We start from the raw sequence: 12,184 nt of genomic DNA on the forward strand, positions 1-12,184 counted from the left end.
TGTAAAGAAGGGGTTATAACTTGATTAAAATGACAGGTTAGTCTTAGTAGCAGCATTTTGGTTGGGCTTGTTTGTGTGACGTGGGTGTCAGGTACGCCAGAGAGAAGAGGTCAAGACATGAAATAAGGACTTGAATGGTAGTTTTAGTTGTATGGGCAAAGAGAATAGACTGTTTCTTGGAAATGTTATGGCAACAGAAATAGCACAGTTTAGATACGGACAGGATGTATGGGTCTAAAGAGAGAGAGTGAAGTCAAAGCTGCCCATGTTATGAGTTTGAGTGGGAGGATAGTCGTAATATCAATAGCAAGAAAGGGAGTTCATTTTTTTGCCATGTTGAGTTTAAGATGATTGCCGGACTTACACAAGGAGATATTGAAGAGACTGGCTTAAGATTAGGGATTTGGATAGGGAGTGACAGGTCAGGGGTACAGAGATAAATTTGAGTCATCAGCATGAAGACAGTAGTTGAAGCCACGTCAGCATATAAGATCCCATGGAAAGTGGGTGTAGATGGAGGAGGAGGGAGTCTGAGGAACCCCCACTGATAAAGGGAAATGGGTGGAGGAGGGAGACTCCAAATGAGACACAAGAAATGAACAGAGAGGTAGGAGGATAATTAGGAGCAGATGGGATTGTACAAACTAAGGGAGGACAGGATTTTGAACAGTTAGGGAATGGTCAGTGGTGTTCAGAGCAGCTAAGAGATTAAAAAGGATGGAATAGAGGTCCTGAGATTTGGTTAGGAAGAAATCACTGGAAGCTTCAGTAAGAACAGTTTCAGAGGAGTGGAGAGGGCAGAAGCCAAGCTGAAGATGAAGTGGAGGAGAGGAGCTTTGGTATAATGGTTATAGGTGGCATGGTTAGGAGGTGAAGAGAATAAGAGGAGATAGGGCAATAGTTGAGAGGGTAGGAGGAGGTAAAGCGTTGGACCAGTGTCCCACCCAAAGGAGGACCACTTTTTATGAAAGTAGGAAGACCAAGTTTACCCTAGCAGCACTGTTGTGGCAACTGACAATTTTAACAGTTTTCTGTAATGTAAACCGAGCTTCAGGACTATCTTTAATCACTTGATAGTAGGGTGATGGGGACCACATAACTAGATTTATGGATCTTGTCCTTTCCCCTCAGCCAATGCAGAATTGTTATGGCAGTATATTTTAGAGTACTGTGTCCACTTTCCTTAGGAGAATATTCCCTGATCGAATAGACTTCGCAGATAGGAAATGTTTCCTTTGTAATCAGCCTGCTCACCTCTTACTTCCTTTCTGGTTGTTTATGGTGGCTGAGACCCTTCTGGGAGAGAAGGGGCTTTGTAAAAGTCTGTCCTAATAAAGGTCCAGCTAGTGTTAATGGTGGGGAATAATGCCCTCCTGGAGAGGGGAGCAGGTTGCTGGGACCTAGTGTCCCTAGAACAGTTCCCTCACCTGGGCTGAAGAGGAAAGAGAAGAAAGCACATGTTAAAACCCAGATTAGTAAATCCAGTTTGAATATAAACATAGTTCAGATTCAGACAGGGAACCACATTCTTGACTAACTTGCTCAGTGTTTTCTGAAGATGTTACTCCCTTGTCTGCTTATATCTTGATCTTAATTCCAGTGGTCTGGAAGTTGAAATTGGACAAATTCAGACTGGAAATAATTACCATCACTGTTAAAAAATTGCATCTTAACCACTGGAATAGCTTACCAAGGGTCGTGGTGGATTCTCCATTACTGGCCACTTTTAAATCAAGAGTGGATGTTTTTCTAAAAGATCTGCTCTAGTTCAAACAGGAATTAATTCATGGAAGTTCTCTGGCCAGTTATGCAGGAGGGCAGGCTAGATGCTCACAGTGGTCCCTTTTGGCCTTACAACCTGTTCATCTATGGGCACAATATGCTAGGTGGTATTGGCACAGGTATCCTTCGTGGTTGAGGTCAGATCACAAAAACTACTAGGCCCATTGCTTGAGACTTTAGACTTAATTAAGGTGTTTGACTTGGTACTGCATGAAATTTTGATTCAAAACCCCCGTAGATGGTATAAAATTAAAATAGGACGCATTAAATGGATTAAAATCTGGATAATTGATAGGTCTCAAAATGTAATTGTAAACTGCCAGTCATCATCGAAAAGGTATGTTTCTAATGGGGTGCTAGAGGGATTGGTTCTGGTGTCCACAATTCAAGAATGCTGATAAATTGGAGAGGGTTCAGAGAAGAGCCATGAGAATGACTGAAGGACTCAGAAACATGCCTTATAGTAATAGATTCAAAGCTCTGAATCTATCTAGCTTAACTTAGAGAAGGTTATGCGGTGACTTGATTACCTACATGGGGAACAAATATTTAATAGTGAGCTCTTCAGTCTAGCATATAAAGGTCTAACACTATCCAATGGCTGGAAGTTGAAGTTAGACAAATTCAGATTGGAGTGTAAATAAGATGTACATTTTTAGCAGTGAAAGTAATTACCCATTGGAACAGTTCACCAATGGTCGTGGTGGATTCTCCAACACTGACAGTTTTAAAATCGAGATTGGATAAATTTTATGTAAAATATCTGCTCTGTGAATTATAGTGGGGAAGTTTATGGTCTGTGTATACAGGAGGTTAGTTTAGATTAGATTATCACAAAGGTTCCTTTTGGTTTTGGAATCTATTAATCTATTATATATATAAAACTAGAGATTTAAAACAAGACACATTGTAATAAAAAAATATGCATTGGCCAGGAAATGGATCTGATGACCTATTAGGTTATTCATCTCTCTTTTCTGAGATTCCATAATATTTATTTGTGTTAAGAAACATAGTGAATCCATCTCAGTTGGCTTCAACTCCCATTACATTTACTGACTTGGTCTGGCAGTTGTTGCAGGGACAATACGTAGCAAAGATTTGATGTTTATTTGGTCAGTGCAAATTAACATACAACAATTTCTAGCCCTGAGGAAGTAGAGTATAGTGCTTATGTCTTGTAGACTGTGAAATAGAGGGAGACTAATTTTCCTAACTGTATGTATCCCATGCTAAGCAGTGCTTGCCGTAAGTAGTAACTGACCGAGTTATGTGATCTCAAACCAGGGGCTCTTTCCTTTCTCCTCAGTGGCTTAATGAAGCAAAAGTAATTCAGAGACTTGTGGAGCTGATCCATTCGAGCCAGGATGAGGATGTGAGTGTGACATCATTTATTTTTTGTCTGATTTTGTAAACCGAATAAGAGGTCTAGAAGCACGGGCACTTGAGAGTACTCTTTCTCTAACTCTTGGAAGAATGCCCATCTTGCTAATGGGAAGAGAATAGTAATGGAGAATATGTGTGGCAGTGCTGTCCTTCTTTTGAGTACTGAGCCTGACATCAACTAAAGGGGTTTTCTCTAGTCATGTGAGTACCAGTTTCCTGATTATTCTAAGCCAAACTCTGTATGATATGAATTTAGATGAAATCCTTACGATCGATGATGATTCAATGAGGTTTATTGAAAACATGCTACTTGGAGTATGGTATTGGAAGACTTTGACAACTGGCTAGTAGTGGTCTTTAGCTAATTTTTTAAGCCAAAAACAATGTTTTTGTTTTAATATCCTACTAAAATCTATAAGATGCACTTATTTGAGCCTGTGCAAGAAATGTGCCGAATATTAGATTATACAGATAAAAAAGGACAGCTCAAATTATTTTTTTTTCCAGCCATTTTCACCTAACATATAATCTTGGTTTTGGAGTTTAGCCCATTACATGAATCCATCACATCTGGGTATCCTGATTGCAGTCATTGGTGCTGAAAGGTTAAGACCAGAAAACATTAGGGTAATTTTCCATTTCTGTTTTAGCTAGGTGTATTTGATCTGGTTGTTCACCACCAACACATCACCACAATTGTCAGCAGCAAAATGAATTCAATGGTTGTATAATGATTTTCTTGTTATGCTGTTTGTGCTTTTACTGGAAGGGTCAAATTCTGATGTCATCACATTTGAAGTTACCCCTTTGTGAAAGTAGATGGGAAACAGATAGTTTGTGAACTTAGGTATCTTCAGCAATCTTATTGAATAGGTGAAGGTTACAGTACCAAGATGGCCATGTAGAGTGTCTAAACAAATGGCTTGGATACCTACTATGGTATCCAAGATACCAGATACATATTATGACAGACAATCAAAAAAAATACAGCAACTAAAGGTTTATAACACAAACCAGTGGCATTTAAGGAATTTTGTCAAAGAACTCTTTTGTGTGTTTCATATTTTTAAGGAAGTAAGAAATATTACTGAGTAGAGATAAGCAAAGATGAAACCTCTGCAGTAACAGTCTTGCCCTAAAAAGGAAAGAAGAAAAACCTCATTTTTAAATTTTAGTTTATTTTAACTTATGATTTAAAGAATCTCAAATCTTTCTGTTAATTATGTTGCTGATATGAACGATGCTATGAAGATATAAGCTTGGATTGAAAGCTAGTTAATTAAGGCAGAATATATCTCATCTTCCATGTTATCTTGGAGTACTGCTGGCTTTCATGGATTTCTGGCTGCTGTTCTCTCTTCTGTCCCAACTGCATTACATTTCCTCTGAAGATCACGATGAACCCAGCTGTGTAGTTAGTACTTAAATGTGACCTTTGACATTGTTTACAGAGGCAATCAAATGCTTCCCAGACCTTGTGTGATATCATAAGACTGAGCAGAGACCAGGGCAACCAGCTACAGGAGATATCGGAGCCTGACCCGCTTCTCACAGCACTGGAATCGTAAGTACATGTCAGAAGAGTATTACTAAACTAAAATGACTTGCTGGCACTGTTATTTCCTGACATGGCATGAACTGTGCAGTAAATAATCTCAGACCTTTGCCACACTCCTCACAATGGTTCTAACTAATGATACTTATTGTTGCTACATTATGATAACACCCAAAGGCCCCAGTCAAGCCTTACTGTACTTTTGCATTGTACAAAGACACAGGAAAACTTGGTCTCTGTCCTGAAAAGCCTACGCTGATAAAGACACTACCGTTGAGAGTGACAAACAGAAGGGAACTGAGAAGAAGGTCATGGTAATAATGTTCTCACCATAGTATCTGACAACTTCATAGACATGAATTTATTTACACAACTCCCCTATGAGATTGAGGGGTGGTATCCCCAGTTTACAGCTGGGGATCTGAGGCTCAGACAGTTTAAAGCCAAAACTCTCCATTAATTTTGTGTGTCAAACTTGAGACGTCTAGGGCTTGATTCTCAAGTATACGTAGCATGTCTCTAGCATGCTGTATGTTCCAAGCACAGCTGCAATCAACACTTCTAGAGATCTGGCCCAAGGTGTCTCGTGAGGCACCCTGAAAGTGAGAAAAACACAGTTAGTGGCCACCTGTGAACATTTTAGTTTGTGACTTGTCCAGTGTTGCATAGAAACTCTGTGGTAGGGGTTGGGATAGAATTCAGTTCTCCAGGGTGGCATTCAGTTGCCTTATCTATGAGACCATCCTGTCTCTTCTTGCAATCCTCTGCATCATTCTCTACACACCTTCCAATTTCTGTGACAAATGAGGTAGGGGTCCTCAGGGCCGGCTCCAGGCACCAGCCCACCAAGCTTGTGCTTAGGGTGGCACCTGGAGGGGGGTGGCGCGGTGCAGCGCTCCAGCTCCGGCCACCGGGGAGAGTGGGGCCGTGACTGGGCTCGCTGCCCTCGCCACCGGGGAGAGCGGAGCCCCGGCTGGGGCTCACCGCCCTCTCCCCCAGCGCCCTCCCCTGCCGCACTGGCAAAAAAACCAGAGCCGACCCTGGGGGTCCTACAGACAATAGCATCCTTCACTACACAGCCATTCCCAGAGCACAGTCCATGCTGTGCACTGAACTAGGAAGGGGTCCCATAGAAAAATATAAGTCCAGAGGGGCCAAATTGAGGTTGCACAGGCAACCTGAATTCTGGCATTTCCTCTGGATGCTTGATTTTGCAACCTTAATACTGTTCTTTTAACATACGTGATTTGTGTGTAATTTCCTAATTATTTGTATCAAACATTCTAAAAATATTCACTTCAGTTTTGAGACTAAGCATGAGATTTTTTTTTTTTAGGCCAAAAGGAATTATTTTGTCAAGAAGGGGGTGGGGGAATCAAAAACAGGGTTGCACTGAATGGAGCTCATCTTTAAGTAGTGAAATGAAAAACAGGAGAGCTTAGGGCTTGAAAATTCTACTCATTCACTTGTCTCGTCAAGTGTAGGTAGCTTTCTTGGTGTGTGGAAGGATGCAGGTAATTTTGCAGAATCTAAGCTTTCAGTTTATACAGGAAAAAAAATAATTGAGAGCCTCTGTGCATTCCCACAAGGGATATGGCACTCCAGTTGCTTAGCTGCAGAACTGCCTTGGTAAGCCAGGTCTGTTAGGAGGCACATGATAGATCTTGCATGAGGTTGATGTTAGCACCCTAGTCCATATAAGGGAATCCATAACTTTAACTGCTTCAGTTCCTTTGCTGCTGCTGCAGGGAGCAAACTGAACTTTCCCTCATGCCCTCAGACTAGATCTTCTCTTAGCCTAGCTTAATGCTTTCTTGTCAATAGTTAGTTTAGAGCATTATACGACAGCTCCATTTATATAGCTTCCCTCATCCTGAGGGTCTTCAGTTCCTTGCCAGGACTGTGTTGGACTCTGAGTCTTGTATGAGCTTCAAGAGATGTGCCCTCTTGCCTGATGATTGTACCAGAAATGGACACCTATTTCTGGTGTTCTCTGTCTGGGCGAGACCCACTTGGTAACCCAGTGCATGGTTTGCTGTGTATTCACTGCCTGTGCTGGAAGGGATTGATGCCTGAGGTTCCAGGCTCAAAATGCCTTCAGCCTGATATTCAGAGAGGCCCATCAAGGGCACCAACACCAGCCTTCATGCCAAGGTACATTTTTCTGCTCTGGCTTCAACTCTGTGCTTTATCACAGGCTTGAGATCTGAATCTTCTTTGCCCACTACTGGGAGCAAATCCTTTACCTACCACCATCTGACTCCACTGGTGCCAGTTTAATCTTAATAGGTGGTGTCAGTACCTATTTAGGCCTCAGTAGCCTTTAGTGATGATATAGGAAGCACCGACCTTGGTGTCCGCTCCTTACTCGCACTTTTGCTCTTGGAACTGACTCTGGACTTGTCTTCCAATGCTGATGCCTCTGTTTTGGAACCAAAAGTCCACATGCATGCTCCTCCAGGTAAAAGGAAGGAGAAGAGGAAGCACATCTCCCCACAAGAGGGGCTCAAGCAGAAGAAAAAAGGTAGTGCCATCTCTCTCCTCCTTTGTGCTTTCTGACCTATGAGTTCTTTGAAGAGGCTCAAATGGCACTGCTGTCCCCACTTCTCTATGCGGGATGTCTCTGGACTGACTAATTTAGACTCCTTGTCCTTTTATTCTCTCTTTGCCCAAGGGGCATCCACTATTGAAGCTACTAGCCACCTGTCTGCATGCTTTTCCGTTGCTTCGCTTGGTACCTGGATAGACTTTCTCTGGTCTCAAACCAGAAACACCTCAGAATAGCTTCATCCCCTTCAGAAATTAAGCTGGAGGGTCCCCGACTTCGAGATTCCAGTCTTCTTCCCTCATCTCAGATCCAGGCATCATGCAAGGCCCTCTTCAGCTCCTTATGTGGCCCTTATACAGGACTCCATGAAAGCCCTGCTGGAGACTGTGAGAACAATTGCAGCACTAACTCCCTCCTGATCCTGATACCTCTTCTGGCACCATTGCCTCCCTCAGCACCGATCCCCCTCACAATGCCTATTCCTCACTCAGCACCAACATAAACTTCCTTGCCAGCACCAATGCCTGCACCAGACCCCTCTCATCTGCAGAAAGGGTCTGCCTATTTTTGAGGAATGGAATGAGACTCCCTCAGAAAGACCATACAAATCCCCTTTGGAGGAACATTTAGATGGCACCTCAGCAGAATATTATATTAGTGCTTCATCTGTTTTTTCTCCTGACTAACAGAGATAGTTTCACGCAAAGTCCACTTATCTTTATATAGAAGCTGTCAATCTCTGGAATTGATGCATCTGTCACCAGGACACTCGCTCAGCAGTGCACCTTCTGGGGGTGCAGAGCATTCTCTCAGACTGCCTCAGTAGGCATTTCTCTAGAGACCATGAGTGGGAACTGCATGACTTGGTACTCCAGAGCATCTTTCAATAATGGAGATTCTTGTTTGGGGATCTCTTTGTATCTCAAGAGAACAGCCTACTGTTCCTGAGTGGCCAGAGGAGATGCATTTCTAGTACAGCGTTCGGAACCCCCGATGTACTCATTCCCATCCTTTCCCTTTTGCCCTGAGTCCTGAGAGAGTGCAAACAAGACGAAGTGTCGGTGATCCTAATGGCTATTCAGGTTCACCAGCTTTCTCTAGATGTCCTCACACTTTGACCCAGGACAAGGGCAAGATCCTCTGTCCTAATCCAACATCTCTCCAGTTAGCAGCTTTGTATTTGGATGGACACTGAGCTTAGAAAGGGTTTGCTCAGTGGCCATCCCATTCATCATTAGCAATAGCAGAAAAGACTCCAGGAGAAAATGAAATGGAAAACATTCTGTACCTGGTGCCAGCATCGCTGGATATCCCCCGAAAGTTCCCAAATCCCTTCTTATTCTGACTATCTCCCATCTCTAAATATTTCAGAGCTGTCCCTCAGCACCATGCAAGTACACTTGGTAGCTATTAGTGTTTTTCACTCTCCAGTGGACAATCATTCAGTCTTTGCCCATCTGACTACAGTAAGATTTCAGAAGGGGCTTGTCACAATCTTTCTTCAGTGCTCAAATATGGGACCTCACTTCAGTCCTTTCAGCATGAACCAAATCTCCCATTCGAGCCTTTAGCTTCATGTATCTTCACTCATCTGTGAAGAAGGTTGCCTTTCTGGCTGCAGTGATTGCAAGCAGAAAAGCAGGTGAGCTGGGGCTCTTATGGCGGACCTTCCCTATATGGTCTTCCATGAGGATAAAATGTCGTTGAGGTTACATCCAAAATCGATTCCTAAAGTAATCTTGGAATTCCATCTGAGCCAGGTCGTCCATCTACCTATCTTCTATTCAAAACCCTACGCCTCCAGAGAATACAGGAAGCTCCACTCTTTGGATGTCTGTCGAGCATTGACATTCTGCCCGCGGAGGACAAAACCCTTCAGGAAATCTCCCAAACTATTTGTATCTTTCACCAACCTATGAGAAGGGGAATCTCAGACTGCATCCTGGTTTGTTATGAGTTAACGGTGACCGCTCCCACAAGGTGTTAGAGCCCACTTGATCAGAATCCATGCTGCATCAGTAGCTTCCTTCTGTGATGTCCCCCTTCTGGAGATCTGTGGCGCAGCCACATACGGCTCTGTGCATAACCTTTGTGAGACAGTACACCATGATACAAGATTCTACAACAGATACATCCTTTGGGAGAATGGTCATCTATTCGGTGGTACAGCAAGGCCCCTCGCACCCTCCTCCTCCTCCTCCGTGAATACTGCTTGTGAGTCATCGCAAGTGGAATACACACAGGGACCATCACTTGAAGAAGCAAAAGAGATAACTGGAGTTCTTCCAGATGTGTACATAGTTGTAGTCCACTATCCACCTTCCTCCTCTGCTCTGGATCCTTATTGTAAAGTTATTTGGGATAGAGAAGGAACTGGAGAGGTGATTGGTCCTCAGTGGTCCTTTATACCCTGGGTTTGGAGCATGAGGAGAAGGGTGCAGGCCTGGACAACGGACACACTGCTAGTGAAAAATCTTCCTGTTTCAGGTGCACGGTGCACATGTGCACTGCGAATGGAATACACAGGGGATACCACACATCTCGGAGAGCTCCAGTGACTGTTCAGGGTAAATAACCTCTCTTTGTGAAAACCTGTGGAAGCAGTGAGAGTTAGGGATTAACGACTGAAGTGCATAGACTTGGAAAGCATTGTTTGTAGCCCCACCTATGACTTTGCAAAGTAGGAAAGCTCCTTTGTACTGGTTTTTGGAGGAATGTTCAAAACATATTTGTAGAAGCCACTTTGGAAAAAGAGATTTGGACACAGATGTGGAAATAGAGATTGCATTCAAATCATTATGGATGAGTGAGAGAGTGCACAGTGCCAACCAAAACCTTGTCTTGATGCTGTCTTTTGTTTATTGTACACATTAGACTACAGTGACACGAAATGGGCAATCAAGGATTGCCTGTTTGCCACACATTAGGCAGTAGAGGTACTACCTGCCTATATTTGTGCTGGTCAGTCCCTAAGCCTGAGTTGGAGAGTCACATCTGTGTATTTATATTTTTTAAAGCCAGAGGTGACTCTTATGAAATCTAGCCTGACCTACAACACAAAACAGGCCACCAGCTTTTCCCCATTGATTTGTGCATGTAGCCCAATAACCTGTGGTGGTGCTAGGGCATATTGCTTAGGAATACATTAAATCTTTACTTAAAGGCACCCCAAGGTGTAGATTTTACCACTTTTCTTGCTGGTAATTTGTTCCAGTAGACAATTACCACCACTGTTGAAAATTTGCATCTTATTTACAGTTTGAGTCCTACTGACTTCAGTTTCCAGTCATTTGATCTTATTATGCCTTTGGCAGATAGATTAAAGTCCAGTAGCATTTGATATCTTCTCCATGGGATCTGTACAGGTACTTATAGACTGTGATCAAGTTACCTTTTAACCTTCTCTTTGATAAGTTAAATAGATTGAGTGCACTGCATTGGCCAGCTAGCAGCTCATAATGTAGAGGCATTCCTCTGCTCATGGGAGATAGAGCCACTTTTTGGTCGGTGGTGTAATCAGGTACATGCCGAAACCATGGATAAACAGACTCCTAGACCTGACATAGGTCCATCCCTGGCATATCTGCCACTGAGAGGGGAGTTCCCCTCATCCGTCTTCCAAAGAATTGCTGTTTCTTTATTTCAGAAAGGGAGTGAGTTATTAAAATTAAAACAATGAATACTGCAAACTATTTGTATCTCTAATGCCTTTCTTTAACTCCTATGTGTCATTTAACAGGCAGGAATGCGTGGAGCAGCTTTTGAAAAACATGTTTGATGGAGACCAGACTGAAAACTGCATAGTGAATGGAACTCAGATTTTATTAACGTTATTGGAGACAAGGCGCTCTGGGTAGGTTTACTCCCCTCAGCAAGGAAATGTTACAGCTCAAAATCTAGTTTGACTGTTCAAAAAATAAGTACCTGGCATACTTTCAGGGGCTGCCTAAAATAAAAACAAGAAAAGCTGTTTTTAAATGTAATAGTTGTGCTTCCAGGTAGCATCTCAGGGTTGTAAACGCATTGTGATGGGGCAAACACATAGGAAAGCACATCTTTACACCAGAGAACTTACAATCTAAATAAAAACAGAAGGTGGGAGAAAGAGGTACAACATAAACATGGTTATGATGGGAACATGGCTTTTTAATTCCAATTCTTCATTTTTAATTTTTTTTTTTTTAATTTCTATGTTTGTGGGGACAAATGAGGGAGAATGGCAGGAGGGGGAAGAATAAACAGGAGTAAGGGAGTGGAGAAAAGGAAGACATAGAAGAGAGGCACCAAGGGGGAGGTAGGAAGAATAAGAAAGAAGAACAAAAGGAAGAATGGAGGGGAGCATGGAGGGCCGGTAGTGGGGGAAGAAGGGCAGTGGAAGAAGGGCAGGGGACAAGGCTTGGGCAAACAATCAACCAGCAAACAGAAAATAATATTCAAAGCTGAAATTGTAAAAATTGGAATGTGGACACCAAAGAGCCTGGGGCTGTGATGATCTGAAATGGCAGGGCTCAAAGGTTCCTGGCTGGGTCTCTCCCATCTGTTGCATACAGTAGGCAGAAGAATAATTTCTTCAGACATCTGGACTGGGAGAATGCTATAACTAAGGGGAGGCACACTTCACTGTCTCATTGCTTACACCTAGGAACTCCTAGCATCCCTCCACAATCTCCCTGCGTGCCTCCAACCTACCTCTATCCCCCATGCCAGGGGCTCTTTGCATCCTCATACCCCTCTCCCCCCATACAAGAGTCACTCATTCCCCTCATGTCACGGCCTCCGGCACACCCCTGTTCCCCCATACTCGGGTCATCCATTCTCCCCCATGTCAGGGACTTTGTGTGTGCCTCTTCCCCAAATGCCTTTCCATTTCCCTTCCTTCCTCTCTGTCTCCTTCAGTCTGTCAGAGAGAGGTA

At 43.1% G+C, this 12,184-nt stretch overlaps 1 protein-coding gene across 2 annotated transcripts in view; it reads left to right on the top strand.

Moving 5' to 3' along the window:
* Window positions 1-12,184, top strand: part of PPP6R2 (protein phosphatase 6 regulatory subunit 2) — a 148,987-nt gene that overhangs the window by 78,108 nt on the left and 58,695 nt on the right. For both annotated transcript variants that reach the window (XM_054005949.1, XM_054006030.1), the window contains exons 6-8: window positions 3,092-3,157; window positions 4,620-4,732; window positions 11,011-11,124. In XM_054005949.1, coding sequence (XP_053861924.1) covers window positions 3,092-3,157; window positions 4,620-4,732; window positions 11,011-11,124 — 293 coding nt within the window. The remainder of the gene's footprint in view (window positions 1-3,091; window positions 3,158-4,619; window positions 4,733-11,010; window positions 11,125-12,184) is intronic.

This window comes from Malaclemys terrapin, chromosome 1 (assembly GCF_027887155.1).
Source record: "Malaclemys terrapin pileata isolate rMalTer1 chromosome 1, rMalTer1.hap1, whole genome shotgun sequence".
Taxonomy (NCBI): domain Eukaryota; kingdom Metazoa; phylum Chordata; order Testudines; family Emydidae; genus Malaclemys; species Malaclemys terrapin.